General features: G+C 31.2%; 4 protein-coding genes and 1 long non-coding RNA gene across 5 annotated transcripts in view; 2 read left to right on the top strand and 3 right to left on the bottom strand.

Annotated features, from left to right (window-relative positions):
- Positions 1–612: 612 nt before the first annotated feature.
- Positions 613–2,248, bottom strand: LOC107169133 (hydroxyacyl-coenzyme A dehydrogenase, mitochondrial-like). Its single transcript, XM_015518782.2, has one exon. The coding sequence runs from the start codon at positions 2,125–2,127 to the stop codon at positions 1,198–1,200; it is 930 nt and encodes a 309-aa protein (XP_015374268.1). The 5' UTR covers positions 2,128–2,248; the 3' UTR covers positions 613–1,197.
- A 2,553-nt stretch (positions 2,249–4,801) lies between these two features.
- On the top strand, positions 4,802–9,404 carry Uba3 (Ubiquitin-like activating enzyme 3). The gene is made up of 3 exons (XM_015518768.2): positions 4,802–5,614; positions 8,412–8,589; positions 8,669–9,404. Exons 1-3 carry the CDS (start codon positions 5,006–5,008, stop codon positions 9,205–9,207), a joined length of 1,326 nt encoding a protein of 441 aa, XP_015374254.2. The 5' UTR covers positions 4,802–5,005; the 3' UTR covers positions 9,208–9,404.
- On the bottom strand, positions 6,661–7,743 carry mRpL23 (mitochondrial ribosomal protein L23). The gene is made up of 4 exons (XM_015518769.2): positions 7,546–7,743; positions 7,205–7,410; positions 7,044–7,123; positions 6,661–6,979 (listed from the first exon to the last, which is right to left on the bottom strand). Exons 1-4 carry the CDS (start codon positions 7,557–7,559, stop codon positions 6,815–6,817), a joined length of 465 nt encoding a protein of 154 aa, XP_015374255.1. The 5' UTR covers positions 7,560–7,743; the 3' UTR covers positions 6,661–6,814.
- Positions 9,405–16,460: 7,056 nt separating the features above from the next.
- Positions 16,461–24,108, bottom strand: part of hh (hedgehog signaling protein) — a 42,511-nt gene continuing 34,863 nt past the window's right edge. Inside the window, exon 4 of the mRNA XM_015518780.2 lies at positions 16,461–18,335. Within this exon, the coding sequence (XP_015374266.2) occupies positions 17,614–18,335 (722 nt within the window). The 3' untranslated portion in view covers positions 16,461–17,613. The remainder of the gene's footprint in view (positions 18,336–24,108) is intronic.
- Positions 18,264–22,526, top strand: LOC149056001 (uncharacterized). Its single transcript, XR_016191405.1, has 2 exons — positions 18,264–18,388; positions 22,294–22,526. It is a non-coding gene; the product is annotated as an uncharacterized LOC149056001 (long non-coding RNA).

The raw sequence follows: 24,108 nt of genomic DNA, 5'->3' as shown, positions 1-24,108 counted from the left end.
AATTGGATTATTATAATTTATCTATGAGGTAGGTTGTTATACCTATAGTAAATCTAAGTATTAATGTTACTTAAAAAAGTAGATATTACTGATGTCATCCATAATATTATAATAGCCCACTTCCTCAAAAAATTGTTTGAATTTGATATGCATTATATATATGATGCACTTGCGTTAGTTTTTTTGGAACTAGAGATATCCACTTTCTGGGATCGCTTACATTTTATTTTCCAATAGTAACTAGTATTTTATAACATTAAATATACTATGTAAGTAACTTAATGCACTAATTTTTACATTAGTTTAGTGAGCTGTTAAATCCTAATTAACATAAAAATTACAAAAATAAAACAAAGCAAAAATGTTAAATTAAAAATACCATCATTTGGCTAACTTACAAGTAAAAATTAATTTTTATTGAAAACTAATTGTGGAAATTCTCTAGTAGTTCAATAATTGACTGAATATCAAACTATTCTCTATTAGGCTGGTCAATGTTACATTTATTTATTAGTTATCACTAATCAGACAAGTATATATTTCATAATTATAATTTTAAACATAAATTTGGATTTGAGGAAGATATTTATTTAAAAAATTAATGCAAATCTATTTATTTAAACAGATATATATATATATTTAAAACTAATGAACATACATTTTGTTAGATTTTGCTTTATTTAAATAAAACATTGTATATATAACAATAATTGGCATTGGTAAAGCATGTGATCTACCGGTTCTGACGTGGTCTACTATTAATTAATTTTATATATTAAGAAAAATGCATGAGACTTATGAAAATCTTTTACCACACCATGTAATTGAGTATTGGTACCGCTCAATAAAGAATCGGAAAATTGTATTTATAAATTTTTGGAAGATATAAAAAAAATAGTATGTTTCATAGAAATGTTGATTAATACTAACTATTTGTATCAATCGTTTAGTAGACACAAAAAAACTTTAATGTATTAAATATAGTTATTTTTTTAATTGAATTCCTTTTTTTTATATACATTTCATAATATTACATATTTATTCATAATTTTTATTCAACTAGTTATTTACTGTTTTCCGCAGATCACACGCCCAATAATTTGATTTTTCAATTATTACTACAATAAATTTCAGTAAGTATATAAATTAAATTAATATAATATTCCTGCCCCCAAACAATAATTTTAAAAGAAAATATTATTTCTTATAACTATAAAATCCTTCACCAGTCTTGACACCCAATTTTTTTTCATCAACCAATTTTTGTAAAGTTGGTAGTGGATTGAACAATGGATTCTCTGGGAATTTATCATGCCATCCGTTTAAAATTGAATTTGTAGTATCGTGTCCAACATAATCTGCCAATTCAATAGGTCCCATTGGGTGTCCTGCGCCTAACTTCATGGCTATGTCAATATCTTTAGAAGAAGCATCACCTCTTTCCAACATTCTAATTGCTTCAGCGATCAATGGAACAAGAAGTCGGTTGACTACAAATCCAGGGGTGTCCTTGCAAGTAATAGCTGTTTTACCAATAGCTTTTGCCCAAGCCATTAATTTTTCATAAGTTTCATCAGATGTTTCCGGAGTTCTGACAACTTCTAATAATTTCATCACTGGTACAGGGTTGAAAAAATGTAACCCTGCAAATTTGTCTTTCCTCTTACAGACAGATGCAATTTCACCAATAGACAATGATGAAGTATTGGAAGCAAATATAGTCTTTGCTGGCGCTATGTCATCTATGGACTTAAAAAGTTTGTGCTTGATAGCCAAATTTTCAACAATGGCTTCCAACACCAAATCTGAACTCTGTATTACATCAGTTAAGTTTGTGGAAGTACTTATTCTTGATAAAGTTTCTGAAACAAAATTCTCACCTTCTTGAGGCTTTTCCTTATAAACCTTTTTAGCGACCCTTTGTAAACTCTGTTGAATGCTCTTATGAGTTTTGTCTAAAACTTCCTGGTTGAGCTCAACAATCGTCACATTGTGACCAGTTTGAGCAGATACTTGGGCGATACCTGAGCCCATTAAACCACCTCCGACCACTGTGACATTTTTAATCGCTGCACGGGCCACAAATGAAGTGGAGAAATTGCGAGAAATTACACTTAGACACGACATTTTTATAACTTTTTGAGAAAATAAAAATGAACCCGGAAGTAGAAAATATGAAATAGAATGTACCTTTAAACTGTTTACGACCAAAGAACAAACAGCCAATGAAGCAACAGCTGCAAGACTACTCCGATAAATAAATTATTATCACGGTAAGTCTTCTCTCTCCTGATCAGATGATACTGCATATTTAATTGCCTATTTATTACTTATAAAGGGGTTTTTAATACATTTTTTAAATGCAATTAAGAGTACGTAACAGTGGTATTTGTTGTCTCCGTCTTACCAGTACGTAATATAGCAAATTTACGCTCAGCAGAACAATTATAGCTCCTTTAGTTTATAAATTACAGTGAATCGACCTATTATGAAACTTGAAGGTAAGAACATTATCTGTGTTTGTACGTTGGTTTTTTACGATAGTTCAATTTTTAAGTGAGTCATGAGCATTTTTAATGTACTATACATATATTATATGCTCATAACTCACTCAAAAATTGAATTATCGTAAATTGTAAAAAACCAACGTACTAACACAGATAATGTTTTTACCATCAAGTTTCATAATAGGTCGATTCACTGTAATTTATAAACTAAAGGAGCTATAAGTGTTCTGCTGAGCGTAAATTTGCTATATTACGCACTGGTAAGACGGAGACAACAAATTCCGTTGTTACGTACTCTTAATAGAAAATAATATTTAACACGTATCATAATATTAACATATACATATTTTTGTATTGTACAAGAATTGACAAAATATTAATTATATTCAAAGTTATAAGTCTGTGTTAAAATAGTATCAGCATACAAATATTCAAAATTAATACGATTTAATGATTTTAACTTTGTAAAAGTAGGAAACTATAATTAATAAATGTTAAAATATTGGTCTGTTTAAAACACGATTAAACAACTTAAGTAACATTTATCATAGTTTGAAATGTTTGATATGACACGAAGTCAAGAACCATTTTGGTTTGTAATTTAAAATTTAAATTATGTTAGTCTAAAATATTATTTATATATATTTTTTTTAATTTTACGACTATAATATTTTATATGAGTAGGATATTTTAGATTCTGAGTTGAACGACGAATATATTGATTTTATAAGATGAGTTTTTTAGATTTATTATTATTATATTATTTTTGTGTCCGTCATCGCTTTTTGGGGCAGTAAAAATGCTCTGATAAAAAAATTTCCAGTAGAGAAGTTACCCTAGTAAACTAGCTTAACTTGGAGGTTTAAAATAAAAACATCCATTAGTTTTTCAAAGGCGTCTGAAAAAATGAAAAAAAAAGTTGGTAGTTTGACTGGAAGTTGTAAAAGTATGATAAATATTACATTTTTATAATTTATTTTCACACGAACAATTGGAAATATATAAATATTAGCTAATAGTATCTTTAATATTATAGCAATAAGTTTCGAGCGAGGCGGTAAAAACAGTTATTGACTCGGGAAATGTATAGGTCAATCTTCTACCTCCACATTAATGCAGTGTTCGAATTGGGAAAAATTAAATATAGTAGCTCAATCCTACGATTTAAAAACTGCGTTCCAAGTGCACAATTAATCAACACGGACCAGTGGGGGGCTTCCCCACCACCCACCTTGCGTACATTTTGAATACCTACCACTTTTCAGCTACACATATTTGAATTCCAAATATTACAATTAAATAGATAATTAGAAATTAGAATAATCTACATATTTATTCAATATACAAAACAGATAACAATATTAATGTTTTCGATTTAAAAGAGACCACATATTTTGATAAGTATGTTCTTCACTTCTTCATCATTTACATTTCTTTTTTGACAGCATACTTCGTCAGCTGATTTATTACCGTTGCGTATTCATGATTTAACATAACGGTTTAATAAGGACCCGTGGACCGTAGAAAAGCAGTAGATATTAATCCGTATATCTTAAACTGTGTAGAAAAGATATAATAAATTATTAAACTATAATTTTAAAAATAATTTTGATATGAAAAATGTTAAAAATTTTATATAATTGACATCAATTAAAAATTATTTCAGATTAGTTTGTACCGTCCCCCCGTCTAAGTAAAACAAAATAGTAAGGGTACGCAAAATAAAAATAGTATGGGAGCTTCGTTTCCAGGCGCACCCCTCCCCCGCAATTTGAGCACTGTCCACATGATTGTTGTTTGGGAATATTAGGGACGGCTTTATTTATCAGCATTCAGCCTCATCAGTAATCACTGGTCAGTCATAAACTTTCTGGAAAAAAAAGTAGTGATTGAAAAACGTTATAAATTGGTTAATATTAAAGTATGATGATCCATATAGATAGATTCTATAACTGATCTAAGCCATAAGGAGTAAGGATAGTTAACTAACATGATATGCCTAATATCGTAACTAATATAATATTAATATTACCGAATTATTAATAAAATTAATATTTAATGATCCATTTCTCTAATAAAATAATAATATATTGCCGCACACGCCACACAAAAATAATTTTAAGACTTTACCAACGTATGGTTTATACTCGTAAAACTACCTATTTATGCAGTTATTAAATTAACGATTGATATTTTTAAATATTCAAAGTTTTTATCAGATAATACAAATTATTTTTATCAGTAAACACTGGTGTCTGGTTTTGAATTATAATATCATATTATATTATTTATATAATTATAATATAAACGCAATTATAAAGTATTAAGAATCAAGGAATCACTGACATAGTGACCCATAATATATTTCATACTTCATAGTGTTATAAAATATTATTTTTAACTTAATGCTCTCTTTATATTCTGTTTAAAAAGTGTTCAAATTATTTATAAATTATAATTACTTAAAAAAATCTGCAATTCAATTTAAAATCATCAAAATGTCTGACAATGATCACAGAAGATGGAGTCATTTGAAAAAGATCTTGGAACGTTCCAGTCCATTCTGTCATCCTGATTTTGAACCTGGCACAGGCATATTAGAATTTTTACAAAATTCCTGTAAAGTGCTTGTGGTTGGCGCTGGTGGATTGGGCTGTGAATTACTTAAAGATCTTGCAATGATGGGATTCGGTGACATACATGTTATAGATATGGACACTATAGACTTGTCTAATTTGAACCGTCAGTTTTTGTTCCGTAAGAAAGATGTAAACAGTTCCAAAGCGGAGGTTGCAGCAAAATTTATTAACGAACGTGTACCTACATGCCGAGTTACACCTCATCATTGTAAAATACAAGACAAGGACGAAGATTTTTACAGGGATTTTCATTTTGTTGTATGTGGTCTTGACTCTGTTGTTGCTCGTCGATGGATAAATGGAATGCTTATATCATTGTTATCATACGATGACAACCAGCAACTTGACAATTCCACGGTAATACCATTAATTGATGGTGGTACTGAAGGTTTCAAAGGCAATGTACGTGTTATATTACCTGGGATTACACCATGTATTGATTGCACCCTAGACTTATTTCCTCCACAGGTAATATTTTATTTTAAATATAATAATTAGGTTTATAAGAGCAGAGATAAGTTAATTTTCAAGTAACATTTTTCTTAACGTTGACTGATAATCATAACATGTAGATGTAACATATGATGTAGTTTTCCAAGGATTTTCTTCTGATTGCCTTTTCTAAGTCCTTCAATTCATAACAAACATGTAATATATTAATGTAAGTTCTATTTTAATGCATATACCTAACTAAAAAAAGATTTTAAAAATATGAGTTAATTAATTTTCAAAAAATTTGAAATAAAAATATAATTTTTGTAGTTAAAAATAAATAATATGAATATCCTTATTCAACAAATTATATTTGTGTACTGTTTAATGCATATAGTACTAATTTCAACTACTTTAACACACCGTAAAATGTGTAGCTACCATTCAACACTATAAAATAAACCTTAATTGTGTAAATAGTAGAGTTAGCTTATATTATTGCATTATACATGTATACACCTAATAAACCTAATGTCTACTGATGAACAATTGTTGAGATTCTGTTATATCCAGGGGCGTCATTTCAGGTTTTTTTTCGGGTGTGCGAAGTTTCAAGCAGGCCATTTTGAAATTTCACCAGGCCATATAAAAATAGATATAGGTACATACGTATATGTATATTATCCTGCATTCAATTATTTCCATAAATTATAGACCGGTTATTACAATTTAATTTTAATCATATAAATAATTGCGCATTCGTGGCTCGTACATTATTTTAGGCTTCAGCAAGGCGCAGGCCAATTGTAACATTCTAAAAGTAAGGGGTGCAACCGCACACCCTGCCACCCCCCAAATGACGCCCCTGGTTATATCTTATAAATATTAATTGGTAAACCAAAGGTAAAACCTTGCCATTTGTCAATTATTCAATTTTTTAATTGAAAATATAAGATATAATTATAATCACTATATTATTAACACATATTAGTTATTAGTAACATACCAAATTCCAAAATTTGGTTCAATCAAAGTATGTATCAAGGAAAATAAGTTTAAGAATAAAAAAATAAATCATGATATTATTTAACATAAATCATTGATCCGAATACATTTATTTTATTTAAAGAATTCTAATTACACATTTTTAAAACTATTTATAAAACATCTAATTCTAATAATTTCAGAATAGACATATGCTATATATTTACACAGTTAAAAATGTAACAATGATTCTTAAAAAGAAAACCAGCCAGGTAATCCAGGACGGTTTCCTTGTTTTTTCAAATAGTCTTTGTACAAATCTTGGCTAATTTTGCTTGATTTTTCATCTTCTGAGGTACGTTTTTTAAACTCTTCTGTAGTACATACATCAGGAAATTCAAATTCTTGATCTCTAGGCTACAAAATTAAAAATATATTTTTATAAGAAAAAATCAACTGTTTATAATCAATATTTGCTTACCATTGTAACAAATGCTCGTCGGAAGTCATCTTCTTTTACAATAGGTCCGTATTTGTTGAAAATCGCTCTTTTGATTTTACCTGTTACATATTTTACAAACATTTATATGTATTGAAGTATATTTTCTTATGTTAATATATTATATTTCATTAATATTTTACCATTTTCAATACTGGATTCAACTTTAACAACATTAATTTTATAAATTTTTTTTAAATAATTCTCTATATCATAATTTGTCATTCCAGTGGGTACCATAAATTGGACCACATTTTTTGGTTGTTTTTCTTCTGGTCGTACTAATTTCATCCAAAAATTTGGCAAAAAAATACGTAGTTGAGGATTGCCTCTTTGATAAATTGGATACCTATAACATTTTTAAAATATTTAATTAAATTTTCATAAAACTAAACTATCATTAGAATAATATATTAATTTATTAGACCAAACAGATGTACTCTTATGATTATCAATTTACTTATTAACTTCATTGTATACATACCATCGGGTAGACATGATATTATTTTTAAATGCTCCTATGAAAATAAAAATAACCTTTTCTAATTTTGTTTAAGATCTAATCACTATAATAACAGCTTATAGTTAATTATTTTTTTCTAAAAATTTAAAAACTAATTTATACACAGTTTGTATTTTATATGCATCAACCATATTGCATTCGGAGTTCGGACCGTGAGTTTGTGATGATAATATTAAATTTGTTAACTGATACTGGTAGTGTTTATCACTTATCAGTAATTTAGTCCGTCATTTTTGTAATATTATGTGACCTCCTTGAGCAGTGGAATAACTGAATGCGGGAATTTTGAATTTCTCTATTTCGTTTTAAAATATACACAGGATTTAGTAGACATTTTTCAGAATAAAGATAGACTACTAAAATTTGATTTATTACCAATCATATTTATATTTAATTTTGTAATTTAGGTTCTAAATAGTCTTTATCCTCATAATATATCATAAGTTATTTATTGTGTCGATATACACAATATATTCTAAATATTTTTTGTATCTAAACACTAATTGAAATATACTTTAACCCCATTAATCTTTTAATATAATTTTCATTAAACTTTTAAATGTTGATTTTGAGGATTTTATATTTAATTATGGTTATAGGCTATATCTGGAATGTTTTAAAAATATAAATTCAAGTTCAGTTTGGAATTTTTTAATTAAATTGATTTCAACTGCACATGACTATACCTTATTAGTTTAAAAATGATACTATTAAAAGAATATCGTCCTTGTATTCTAATTCGAATACAAAGTAAACTATTTGAAATTAATTACTAATTGATAGGAATATGAATAGAGCAATAATATTAAACATATATTTGTTTATAGGTGACTTATCCATTATGCACCATAGCAAGTACACCTCGTTTACCTGAACATTGTATAGAGTATGTAAAGTTAATACAATGGCCAAAAGATAACCCATTTGATTCCAACATTGATACAGATGATCCAGTTCACATTAGTTGGATTTATGAAAAATCCCTTGAACGCGCTGATCAATTTGGTAAGTATTTAAATTTTAAATTAACTATATCTAAGTAAGTAATTGCTTATTAACTATAAAGTATTTCTTTGTACATTAGGAATAAATGGAGTTAATTATCGATTGGTTCAAGGTGTTATTAAAAATATAATACCAGCAGTAGCATCAACAAACGCTGTGATAGCTGCAGCTTGTGTTACTGAGGCTTTCAAAGTGGCCACCAGCTGTTGCCCATTATTAAATAATTATGCTGTTTTCAATGATGCTGATGGTATATATACCTATACATATGAAGCCGAACGTAAATCTGATTGTATTACATGTAGTCCATATAAAGCCAAATATCTCGATATTGATGACACAAATATGCGGCTAGAAAAAATAATTGAAATACTTGGTGAACACCAACAATATCAGATGAAGAATCCTGCACTCACTATAGAATTAGACGGAAAAAGAAAAACACTGTATATGCCAAATGTGCCTTCCATTGAATTAAAAACTAGGCCGAATCTAAAAATGACTCTTGAACAATTAGGTATTGCTGACGGATGTAAATTATTAGTTGCTGATATCACAAATCCTAGAGCTTTTGAAATTATTCTTAAAATCAAGAATAACTGTGTTAGTATGGAATAGCATACTTTTATTGAATATTTACTTTAATACTATTTTCTTCCAAGTATTTGAATACATTTATACAAATTAAACTTTTCATTATTTAAAATTTATTTAAATTGTAAACTTATAATTAAGCAGCCAAATAGTTTTTAAATGAATGCATTTTATTATTTTTAATTTTTATGCAATAAACTAGATGAAAGTTATTTTCTATATTTCATCTGGTAATTTTCTAACTACCAAAAAATTACTTATAATGACAAAAATGTTGTAGTTTGAACATCATGTGTTTGAGTATATTAAAATTCTGAAAAACGTATTGTTCATATCATTCAGTTAAGACTTGTATGATATACCTACACTTGGTTTTTCATTTTATAAAAAAAAAACCAGATAATGACCAGATTTACTTACAATTGATTACACAGTTGACTATTACTATAAATAGTATGATAAAATTACACCAGGACACTTGCCCTAGAAAATATAAAAATTAAGGAAATATTATTTTTATTATTAACTAGCTGATCATGCACAGCTTTGCCTATGGTTATTAAATTAATACCAGTGGATATACTTTGTCGTAAACTCTGTTATATACAGCGTTGCCTGCGAGCTGCCAGTGATCCAGATATCAGTGTTTTTTTTTTAATAATAGTTGATGGACAATTTTCAACTATGAACAAATGATATTAAATTTAGCAAAATTTATAAAATGTACAATAAGCGTTGATATGAGTGGCGTGAAGGTGCTCAGGTGTCAATGGCTATGGTACAGTTTGTTGCTGCAGCTGTCCTCTGAGCTTTTTTAAAAATCATGTCGATTCTGTTAATATGGACAAGTCAGTAACGTGTGCTGCGGATTTCCTTATAAATATTAATATCTAATTGTAATTAAGCTAATTCATGACCTGGTCAACAGTTCCTTGTATACAATTAATATATTATATGATTACAATTTTTGAGTTGTGTGAAGTTAAGGCTGTTATTTGTATGTGATGTATTCTATAATTCGTTATCAAGCAACAAACTATTAACGATATCTTTTCTGGTATTTTATCAATAACTATTTCTGTGTATGATTTCATTCATGACATACATCAATATTTGTAATAGGTACCGTTGCTATTGATGTTTGAAGAACATCTGAACTTCTATGAATAGATACCCAAACGTTAGGTTTGTTAATTTGTTTAAATTTAACATGTGTTTGAATTTGTAATGCCATTCATATATTTATTAATTTTGTTATTTACATAAAACTAATAAAAATAAATAATACGTATGTATATTCTAAAATCCCTTTTCACAGACATTATTTGTTAATTAATGAGTTTCGAACACATATTCCTATAATGTGGATGAATTGATGCGAGTAAAGTCTATACGAGAACGAGATGTATACATTAATGTAATTAAACGGCATGTATTATTTTTTCCATTTACGTGATTTGAATTGAAAAATTCCGTGATGGTAAAAAATCAATTGGTGTGGGGGAGATGTGCATCACATGCGTCAATGAATATTACCTATGTGCCTGGAAAATTCAGTGTTCGCTATTTCGGACGTTCACTTTAAAATGTAATTCGTTTACGTTTATAGGTATTCAATGCTTAAAAAAACCAAGTCGTTCACGTTCACTTTTTTTTAAAAGAACGTGTTTATATATTATTATGTTAACGTTCTTAAAAAAAATAAACATTAATCTGGTAGTTCATTAAAACTGTTACTTTTGTTATTTTTTATTAAATAAAACGTTGAAAAAGGTATGAATAATTTTTAAAAAGGGTGAAAGTAGGTGCGGCAAGACGTGTACATTATTGAGCATCCATGTCACTGTATTAAATTTGAATTTTATATGGTAAATCATTGCATACGAAAAACTATTCTAAGTGATTACCTACGTTTAGTCAGTCCATATTTCTAAGAATGTTTTACTATTTATAATTCTATACCCAACTACTTTATTAGAAGTTTATTTCTCTATAATATAGTGTAGTGTGTAGATTGAACTATAATTGTTATAAAAACAAATCTAGTATATATCTATTATATAATATTATAGTTTTTGACGAATTTCGTCAAAAGGTAATAATCGTGTACGTCATCGATTACCTAGAAGCCTAAACTTAGTGTTTAACTTAGGTCATGCCTTTTCTGCCACCTGTTTGAAACTACTATTCAGCTTCTACCCGCAGGAGGCTCTGTCTTCCTGTTTCGCCGGTAGAATTTGTAGATCCCAAAAAACCAAGATGCACAAGATATCGGGGACATTAGCGGACCTAGTCGAATGTTTAGGTCCACTCTGAACCTATCCCAGCAAATTCAATTGAACTCGTTGTGTTCCGCTATACATCCTCCGCACAGAGGCTGTGTATATGTATCATCGGCTGGCCATTCCCGCATGCGATGAAGGTTGTGCTGAAAACATCCATACCCTATGAGTACCTGCATGTACCATGAGATATGGCATATCTAGGAACTTTTGGGAGTCGGCACCGTCCTCCACATCCACTGGAGCTGCATTTCCGGCTTTAACATGATGGAACGATGAGGCTTGGGCAATTGTGTAGGTACGCAAGTCACTGTAATGTATCATGTATATAGGTGAAATTTGAATTCAATGATTGATGCAATTAATTAATTGCATTTGCATTTGCATGCATATCTAAAATGTGAAACAACTCAGAGCCAAGACGGTCTATCAGCCTACTTAGAATATACTTATATGTAACTATTTTAACTATTTAAGTAGGTACCTAGTTACTTTCCATGACATTGAAATTATAAAGTAATTAATTGTAATATATATAAGTATCTACCAACGGACTACAGAAGGTTAATTTAATTTTTGAGATTTTTGCTTTATTTTATACCTTGATGATGAATATCATTCGTTATTGTTTTTAGTTTTTGAATCAATACTCAGAACAGCGTAAATAGATTAGTGAAAAAATAATATAATATCTTAATTATTTTTAAATAACTTTAATAAAAATTTATGAAAATAAGCTTATCTTAAATTTTCAAGTTTTCTGACAAGACAAACATTTTTTTATCAGTATCTACTATCTATGAAAAAATAACTAAGAATTTAAAATATTTACAAATAGATCAACATTTGTCAACATATTTTCAAAATTATACCATATATTTCCATATGAATTAGAAAATTCTAAAATAAATTTTTGATGATAGTAGGTAATCATTAAATGATTCATTTTCAACAGAGTTATTTTAACTATCTGAATCTGACTCGTGTCACTCGTCTGATAAATGATAATGGATTTAAAACTAAAGATACATTTTTATCTATAGGTAGATATCAAATTAATATTTGATTTTACAAGTTGTTCATATTCTCGTACAATATCTTCTTTATTAAGGATTTTTTCATAATTATTATATATAGAAGAAAATTCAACAACAGGTATATTTTTGTTTTTCATGGTACTAGAAATTACTTTAATTGTTAATGAAGATAGGTCCCTTTGCCATTGGCGTAATTCCATTAAATTTCAGCTGGTGCAAGACTTATATCGGTCCAAAAATCGTAATGACAAATTATAAATTAATTCATATTTCAAGCTAATCGCTTTGCTCGCGAGAGTACTATATAGTCATCTTTTTATATTTTATAATAATAATATAACATAAACAAATATCAAAATCTGTACCATAGGCGTGCGCAGACTTTATTTGCAGGGTATGCGGCTGATAAAATATGCCCCTCTCCCACAGATATAAATGATCCTAAAATTAATGAGCATGACATTTCATCTTACATTTTTGGTTACTAATTTGTTCATGTGCTCCCAAGTGTCTGCTCGAAGGGTATGCAAACGCATAGGGTATACGCCCATGTGAGTGACTACACTCGATCTTCATATATTACATTATGTGATCTTATGACTATATAATATTTAAACTATAGTTTCTGCGAAACACTGCAATGTTACTTATTGTTGTTCAACGTTCAACGTGTTGTCTAAAATTAATAGTCAGTTTATAGACTATATTGCCGATGATGACCGACTTGTTATAGATAGGTACCTACTCAAACACGGCCTATGACTTTAAATTTCTTACATAATACGAAAAGGTATATCGGATATACGACGTGACGGCTTAAAGCACTCAATCCGCTATAACCATAAAGTCTGGTCGGGTATTGAGTTGACCGTTGATTACTGACAAAAGTTATAAGGTGCGATGATGCATTACACGCAATACGCAAATGTCGCAAATCTAATAATAACAACGAAGACAATTTCCACGGAGACACCAACTTAAACATGAGCAACTATTATGTATAACAATAAAACTCGATAGAGATAATTAGTGCGGTTGCGGTAGTTTTTATTTAATAATTAAACCAACTTATTTTATTATTATGTTGGCTGGAATAAAGTAAACAAATTAAAAACTGTGCTGGCTATTATATACATATATTTGCATTACCTATTATAACGAAAGTATGTTTATTTTGTTAAGTGTTTTGTGACTCTCGGTTATTGCAATTTTGTACATAGTTATTAATTCTATTTATTTTATTCTAATACTTTCAAACATGAATATAATATTTTTATTTAATGCTTTTAGAGTCAATTTTTTTCATTTAAAAAGTTGTTTTAGGAAAATGTATTTTAATGTTTTCTTATTCAGTTATTGCAGGGAATTATTTTCAGATACAAGAATATATCATAATAAGACACGATTATATAATTCAGATGTATTGCTTTTTCTAAATATACAAATCATCAAGCTATGATTTTATTGAAAAAAAATTAAACTGGATTAAAAGTGGTACGTGAATAACATTTTAATTATATAATTAACGTTATAAAGCTTTGCAGGATAAAAGAAAAGCAATTGACAGTTATAATAGTGGTAGTAGCCAGACTAGCTAATATATAGGTAAGCTATAAGTTTAATTTAATTTTGGAAATAATATGCGAGCTCAGCAATCTTGATGAAATCGATTATTCTTTTTTCTCGTCCGGAGCCGAATGCTTCTTTGAGTGAGGTATTGTTTATATTTTATTGTGTTCGGTCTTCTTACACATAAGAAGGAATGTTTGAGTCTATAGTTTGTCCAATGCGTACTCAGGTAACCATGATTTCCTCGTGTCGTGTGAACTTTATTGCCGAGTTTGATCATTTTTTGGTAGATGATAATTTTATTTGTTTAAGTTTATTGTTATTGTTGGTTTGTTTTTTCCAGGAATAATATTATTAACTTACTGTAATTTACAACAATTAGCTATAAGTAGTATAGCGTAATACTATAGATAAAGTATACAATAATAGTAGCTACCTACTATTATTACATTCTTTATTTAATGTATAATCTAAATTATGTATAGGTAGAAATATAATATTGCCGTGTTAAATTCAGTATATAACTAATTATTTATTTTGTGCATATAGAATACATTTATTTTGTAATTATTTTCTTTGGTCTCGCGTTAAGCGTTTTAAGGACTACCGATAACGATATCCACGTTTTGAATTTAATACGGTATACAGGGGACATGGGAGAATTGTGGTTAGCAAAAAGATACATTATTAAATCATCTTTATATTTATATTCATCTGCATTATTATATTGGCTAAAATAATGATATGACATAATAAATTTCTTACGGTTTCTCAGTTTGTCTCATTTGAGTTGGCCGGCAGTTCACTCCCATTCTCCTCTTTGTGGAATAGGCCTACATGGGGACACCACAATAAAAAAAACGCGCCTCTTGCAATACCTCATGTGACATTAAATGCGACATATTATGTATTGTCATCGTTTAATAAGCTAAGGTGGTGTGGAAACTTGCAATACATTACATTACAGTCTGCAGTAAATATGCTAAAATTACCAAACTAAATATTTATGGTTTTTATTAGAGAACATAATCCTATAATTTATTTTATTGTACAGTCGTTGCGGTAATAATACATATCAACACGACTAACTAGTTTTCTTTAATATAATATAATGTATACACGATTATGTTTTCAGAATTGAGAACCCCTAATAGGTACCTCTATGCGTCAAATTATTCAATAACTGTACCTTTTTTTTTTTTTTTTTTTTTCCGTTTGAACCGCGAGACAGGGGGGGAAGTAGGTTTCCCCATTGCTGCCCCCCTGCCCGCATCGTTTATTGAAAATAAACAATACACAAATAACAACTATACAGTTACTACACATAGATAATACATGAAACTGGGGGCCTCTAACCACCCTGTGTGTTGGCCTTCAGCCTACAATAAACAAATCTTAACTAATTAGTGGTTAAATGTTGCCTCTCCCTCTCCAATTCTTCTTTGCATGACATGATTTCTTCCACCATACGCATGAAAAGGTCTCTAAGTCTCCGCGCGGTTGTGACTATTATCCTTCTGCGACAGGGGTCCGAGGGCAGCTCCGCTGGTTCCGGTCCACACAGAATATCAGCAACATCGTTTGAGCGAGCCGGCCGGCCCAATGCCTGCTCCAGTTCCCGTCTCTCGTAGCTCCAGTAGAAACATACAAAAAGGGTGTGTTCCGCATCATCGTGGCCCGAGGGACAGTGAACACAAGATGGGCTGTGCACCCTACCCCTCATCCACAAGTAATGCTGAAAACAGCCGTGGCCCGTCAATAACTGTACCTATATATCTTAAACATTGTATGTGGTTTATCTGTACCATTACGCATTATAGGTACCTACATATAAAAATATAATATTTATATATGAAATGAATTGTAGTGATAATAAAATGTTTAAATAAGTTTATAAAAACTTTGAAAATCAATGTAATATATTAGGTATTGTATTTTAATAGGTATAAAGTTCAACGTCTACAGGTGAAAAAGTATATCTTTGCACCTGCTACATAATACCAAGAGGTGCAAGTGCACCGTGGTGCGCTCCTGACGCTCCTGTAATTACGCCACTGTCCTTTGCAATCATTAGAGAATTATTATTAAATCTTTTAAGAAGTTCTGTTAATAATTTTATAATAACCACTAAATAAGTGATAACTTTATAAGCCATCACAGGATTGATCATTTATTTATTCATCATTTGACAATTTATGTGGCTGGCGTGGAACTATCGTCTATAGGTCTTCTTGTTGATAAAGTCAGGTCAAATTCAAAACGATTGTCTGCAATTTTTTTAACTGCTTCATAAATATTTAATATTTCAAATACTCAAAGACAATGATGGGATGATAACGGTGAGGACTCTATACTTAGAAATGAGAATAATATATAAAAGTATCACTCATAAAATGCATGTAATTTTATTTGTCTATACAGGCACATATTTTTACATCAAAAATTATAATATTTAGTGAACGAACATATGATATTGAGGGAGCTAAAAAAATAAATAGTCATATGATACAAAACAATTTACACGTATACATTATACATACAATGTGTAATATAAATAACAATGCGTCCGTTTATACGACAATATAATATATAGTAAATGCTATACCTAAACGTACAAAAGGTAAAAATGAAACAATTTTACAATAAATATTATTATTAATATACTAGTATTACCTATTTGTAGAAATTAGCAGTGGTATAATATATCATCGTTTTCTAATTGATTTGATAAAAAAAAAATCACTAGAACAATATAAAAAAGGGACTAAATCCGGAAGCGTTATTAACATTCGGAGAGTGATATTCGGTTGAAGCAATATGAGACGCTGTGGTTGAAACGTTACACGTAGGCACGGATATCCTACAATTTTTTGGAGAATTAAAGTCTGCGAAGTTTTAATAAAAAGTTAAATTTGACATACATTCAAAGAAATATGTTGTTGGATAGGAAGTGGTTTAAACTTTAAGTTCCAAAATATTTTCCATCCTGTTTGAGCCTACCCGGAGGAGTGCTTGTACCTACACATATATAATATACAGTTTTAGTAATAAGAATATACCCAAATATTATATACTAAATTATACGATCTGTGATGTCCATATAATATAGTATTGTGACTACCTATGTATATACGTGTGTATCTCGAGATATACGTACGAGAAACAGTTTGTCGTTAATAAATTATACAATACTTACGTTATAATATTATTATATACATAATATATACACACACAATAACATGTACAAAAGTGAAAAATAAAAAATAAAAAATTCAATAATTTTTGGCATACAATTCGTTTGAAGACTGCTTTTGGGTCGTACATCATTTCGTGAGACGGAATGTCACAAACCAGTGTTAAGTACACGACGTACAGTGGACGTAGCAAAAAAAAAAAAAATCAAAGTCCACGCACGGGTTTGGTACGAAAATATCTAATGTAGTATAATATCAATAATGTATGTAAAATAAATATTAATGATAAAATGATAAATCACAACAGTTATAAAAATATATAATTTATTATCAAGCGCGCGCGATCGATCAGTGCGTGTCCATCCAACTGGCTGGTATTGCGTAGTCGGATATGGCGTACAGCATCCGCGGGTACCAGTGTATGCCGTCGGCGGGCTGTACTGTGTCGATCGTTGGCGACAGTGACGGTGCGTCGTGCAGTGGATGGCCCAGCCGCCAGACGAGGTTGTACAGTGACGTCCGGATGGCGGCCACCGCGCGGACAGGCAGGAACGCCAGGTGCGCCAGCCACTGGCTGTCGATGACCGCGTAGCACGACGCCACGACGTCGTCCACGACGACGGTGCCGTCGACCGTGAGTGGTGCGTAAAGTCCGACCTTCTCGGTGTGACTTACTGCGACCACGCGCTCTGTACGCAGTTGCAGCTGCCCGCTGTCGCCGTTGATCACCGTCAGCAGCGTGTCGTTGACGCGCACGTTTTTCGCGTACACCGGGTTGGCGTGTCGGATCTGCGACCGTTCCGGTTTCTCCCACCGGAGCACCAGGTGCGTGGGCGTCGCCGTTATCGACTTGCCCGTGTCCGTCACCAGCGTCACGTACTCGGTCCGCGCCGTCACGCTCCGGTCCAGGAACAATAGCACTTCGCTAGGCCGGAGCAGCCCGTCGTCGGACAGCGCCAGTACCGACTCGCCGACACGCAGATCCTTCATACGCTTCTTCACGCCCGCGCCTGTCGTCACCACGCTGTCACCTGGGAAACAGCCCATCGTCCTCGTGTTGATTTTTGTCTCTGAAAAACACGGAACAATATAATCGATTACTATATACAGAACTTGCAGCAAGGTGAGTACAGTATAGTGGATCTGAAGATCATTTGAGGAGAGGGCGAATTGGTATCATAGATGGATAAGTAATAAGTAATAATAAAGACGAAACTGAATACATATTTCCGATTTTCATATTAAAAAAATACCTTTTTTTGTATCATTTATTTATGAGTTTAATGTTATGACTATGACTTTTATTATGAATTTCATGTTCATTTTATCTATACGGCGCTATGATTTAAGTAAAACAATTCCCTAGGGAGGGGCAATCGCCACGTCGCCCCCCCCCTCAAATCCGCCACTGGGGGACTTATATATAGGTAGTATATTATAATATATGTAGGAAGGAATTATAAGTCACGGTTGGGTATTGTATAGTAATAGTATAGGTAATAATTCGTATGCCATACGTCATCGTTAAAATCTCGTAAATCGCTAGAAGTAATAATGTGTAAATAATTCTCAACCTAAAATATTGCGATGATCACGTACAAAAATAACGTTGGCGAGTTTAGCAGTTTAGCTGCCGACCAATATACACACGCTATTCGTTTGACTTTGGCGGTAATCTCGCGGTAAATTAGCGATATAAAAGAGTGAAAAATAACTGCTTATACATGTATTTATATATAAATACTGTTTGCCTTCCCGGTGTATATTAATCGTTATACACACACACGAGCGGGAACCAGAAGAGATCGTAGCCACTGATTTGTCTGTTTTTTAAACGCCATTAAAAAAACACTAATAATAATAATAAATGATTTGGAGTGGTAGTGGTAGTTTGTTTGTTTTTTTTTTTTTTTATTAAACATCATCTCTGTTTCTCACTGCAGCCGTCGTGCGACCACGATAAATTAGTTAATGAGATAAAAAGGGCAATAATTCTTTTCCGTCCGTGCGGCGTGCACTCACTATTATATTATACATTTAAGTATAAATGTATATGTATAATATACCTCTACGTAGGTATGTATGCGCGACGACCACGACCGTGTTCACCTTCCACGGCGTATGGCCATCACACACCAACATCTGTGATCTAATCGCCCTCGGGACCCGCCGCTGCGAGTGAAGAAGTATACCGATACTAATAATAATAATAGCATTAGTAGTGATAATAGTAATAATATACAGTATATTATAACGATATTAATTTCCGAGTTTCCGAAAAACCGGATTGTCGCCGCAGTCGTAAACACGGCGTACGGTGTAGTGACTTGAAGAGGGACATCGAATGTACAATATTAAATACGTGTTATTACAATATTATATTATATTATACTGGGACCGATAGTTCACGTGTGCCTTGGGGGTCGGGGCAATAAACATAAAACGGACACTTGCAGCGCGACGCGTCGAGAGGGACGGATTTAGAAGATGGAGCATAATATTATACGCTACATTGCATGCAACCTAGCTGGCGCGCGCGCTCACGTTTAATGATATCATGACGACGCTGTTGAGAGGAAGCATTTAAGTCTTATTTTTTACGAGTTTTCTCTTCTCCCGACCAACCGACGTTCACATCATATTAATAAAACGATACATTAATATATATATACGTATAATATTATGTGTACATGAGAGTAATACACTGTAATAGTTTAACAATATTACCTGCAGGTTATCATAATATTTTGATATGTCTATACACTGAACCTCCATAAAGCCATTGGGTCGACTTTTTAATTTGGGTGGGGGGCTTGAATTTTATAAGTTACACAGACCCGCTAATAAGAAAAATTTCGTAGGTCATGGCTTACTTTTTAATTTATATTTGTACCTATTATGTGGAAGCTGGATAAATATTTGGGAGGGGGCTAATACCCCCTACCCCTCTAATTGCGCCTATGCTTAAAACAAAAAAAATCGACGCATTTCAAAGTTCTCGTACTGGAAATACGCACATAACTACAATGGAACGTTTTTCCACGATTCGTATTTTCGAAAGTACATGATAATTGATAATATTGTATATCTCGTTCGACGAGAGTATTGTACATTTTTAAAATTTTATTCGATCAAGTAATTTAGAGGCTTCTCTATCAGTATATCTCATAAACAGGCTACCACTTCTCATGTCAGATATAATATATGAACTCATATAGGTCAGCTGACCTTCTGCAGGACTCGCTGCAGTACATATAATATATTATTATATAGGTCCACCGCTCCCCGATTCATAAACATATACCTATATCACAGAACAATATATATAATGACCTAAATTAGGTATTATATATTTATATTTATATATAGGTCTCTGAAACCGATACGTTTTATATGAGATAATATTGTGTATTACTATTATTACCAGCTTCTCCGTTCTCCGATATATAGCATGCAGTTGTATACTCGTATAAGGTATACCTACCGTCAATCGACATACACGACAGCGAAATTTTAAACATCCTATACTCCTATCCTTATATTATGGGACAGTTCTGTATAATGTATTCCTTAAAAAACAACTATAGAAGACGCCGACGATACATATCACATTAAATAGTTGTGGGCTGTGCCTAGCTGTATATATATATATAATAGGTAGGTACTACGTAACGCTTTAGACGTTCTCGAATGTTTAACAACTATGTATTGGATTCCGAAATAAAATACCAATCGCTGTCTCATGAGAACTTGGTTACTATAATTTATAGTTCAACAATATTGCTGTGTGATAAAACATACATCAGAGAATGTATTGAGAATAAAATATTTATTATATCCGGCAACGTTTATATGTGACTTAGTTAAAATATTGACAATTTTTCCGTACATAATTTTCATAGATTATGTGTGTTCGGAAAGTATATTGTAGTAATAATATATAGGTTTTATAATATATTGCATATATTACTGGCGTGACGAAGGACTACATTTGAAGTACGTGCCTCAGTTTGAGGGGTGGTGGGTGTCCTCAAAGATCATTTGATGTGTTAAAAAAAGCATTATTTAAATTAATAAAAATATTTTGTCTTAAAAAAATTATTTAATGTTTTTTGTGATGGGTGGAGTGGGTGGCGGGTCTGACAATATAACTGTACCTCATAACTTAAGGAAGTTCGCCACGCCACTGTTACATATAATTTTATGTATTATATCTGTGTAGAACGAGGGCCGAAAGGTTAAAAATATAGTTACGAATTTACGATACAATTAATGAATAAACATTGCGTTTAATGACGCGTGCCTATATATTATTGTTATACATTTATTCATACATACTTTAAATGTATAAACGTATGTACCACCTACGTCCTACACTTTTACCGACGATCATTATAATTTATAAATACAATTAATTATTTATATATATATATGTTTATATAGTGTACAGTTTACTCTGCAATATTAGCCGTTAATAAGTATACACCGGGGTGGCACGTTAACTCGTTACGCATTTACAACATTATAACACTTTAACATTAATGTATTTTATTTAAATAGAAAATCTGATATTATATATAAACTAACGATAACATTCTATTTTTCTTTTGACATATAAATATATTATGCACGTCGTGTTCTCTAAAAGCTGCAATTGCGGCTTGCAAGAGATAATTAATGGTTTTTGTTTGCACTTAATACCTACTGTTTTTTCTTCACGTACGAAAATATATCGAGTGCACATATAATATGACATAATACATAGTACTTATATAGTACATACATTACATGAATATGAACTACGAACCGAACGTACACAGGCATTATAATAGCTGTTTCAATACCTAATATTGTTAAACCATGAATATTATAATGTGTAGTTTATCGAATAAACAGTTGTTTTAGTTATCTTGAATAATACATAGGTATCATTAGTAAAAGCAATTGCGGAGCTGATAAACGAATATGAATGATTTTAATGAGTATTTACAAAATAAGTAATAATTTTTATTTGTTTTTTTTTTTCAGTTTGTCGGAGAATACTTAACAGATGAAACAATAAATTAACCACACAGTTTGGTGTCCGAAACGCGCGTATAGTATTACTCCATATTAGTGTATTACCATTTACGTACCTAAATAATATATACCTACATTGTATCTAATATAAGTGTTGTAGCAATAGTCATTATGAAGAGAAAATCCAATTTAAATATTTCGTTTGGAATTTTTGTCGAGATTATAATAATATTATGTGCCTACCAACATCTATTATTTTTTTTTCACTGTAAAATTGAAAATCGTGTAAATATTTATCTTTTGTACGGGGATCAAACACGTGAAGCATATTATAATAATAAATGTAATAACAATATTACACATATTATAATGGAAATGTACTGCAGTGCGGAATTCTGGACTGGAATATTATTAGGTAAACGAGTGAGCATGTGTGAGAATGACGAGTGTGTGTATATATATATAGTCCGAACAGTATACGCCGCGATGGAAATCCGCGAAAGGATGCATCAGATTGTTATTATATTATTATTATATTTATAAAGGGTAATATACGTGATGACAAACGGCGGGGAGGCGCGTATACATAAATAAGCTATATACATGTATTATATATTGATGTCCATTCACAACGCTATTATTAGGTATATGTATATGTGTCGGTATATTATGTATAAAATGATGGCATTGTGTATTTGTGTACGCGAGGTAGGCAGTCAGACTGCAGGTAGGTATGAGATAGGTAGGTAGTTACCTATATCGTCGTTATAATAACGTACACGGCGGCCGGCGAATAATAATACCTACATATAGGTATAATATATATAAATAAAAATACGCATTTACAGGACACCGCAATGTTATATATTATGTATATATATTCATGTTATATATATGAACGAGTATTATATATATATATGTATATATAGTGTAAGCATATGTATGTATCGTACGTGCTGTAATAGTGCATACGTTATTATTATTACGCGCGTATATATATATAAGTTATATACCTACTACCAGCCATCATATAGGTACCAGCGCGCGCGCGCGTGTGTGTTATAGTATAACTAAATCGCTATATGGGTAAACATGGGATAAAACGAAAAGGTTAATCGTATGCACTGCGTATATAATATTATTATACACATTATAATATATATTTATAGGTAGTAGGTACCTATACACATATTACATAAATATGTATATGTGTATATACATGGTAGGTTTAACGAGTTGTGGGATTCTAGTTTTGGACAGGTCACGATCGCCTATTATTTGATGTTTGGAAAAAAATAAAGGATAAAAAAGAACAACAAATTATGCACCATCATCCCTTGTACGAGTTTGTTCGGAGTTTGCTTTACACTCACCGCACGAGTCGTGTTTACATAAACATACGCTTCTCTCGCGTCGCCATCGTATATAGGTACCCGTGTATTTATATAATAGCGCGAGTATACACGCGCGCGGCATGTACCTATATATATATTATTATTATTATACAATATACGTATACTATTATTATTATTATTATTTCATATAGGTACATAATATACACTCGTATAAGTCGTATATACGTTTATTGTTTGTTCTTCAGTAAAATAATAAGTGATGGACAGGGTGTGAAGGAGGAGGTTTTGGGAAAAAGTGATTTTGTTTTTGGTCTCCCCCCGTATTAAATTATATATACATAGGTACACACCGCCGTCACCGTTTCATACCAGACGGCCCTGCAAAGAGACGTTCTTGTGGTCATGTATGTGCGCTGTGTAATCGGATCTTGACGTGACATACAAACGAAAGCCGGACACCGATCCGCAT

The sequence above is a fragment of the Diuraphis noxia genome, unplaced genomic scaffold (genome assembly GCF_037042655.1).
Source record: "Diuraphis noxia isolate RWA-SAM2 unplaced genomic scaffold, SU_Dnox_SAM2 contig0004, whole genome shotgun sequence".
NCBI lineage: Eukaryota > Metazoa > Arthropoda > Insecta > Hemiptera > Aphididae > Diuraphis > Diuraphis noxia.
Note: the sequence above shows the minus strand (reverse complement) of the source record. Positions and strands in the feature narration are given on the sequence as shown.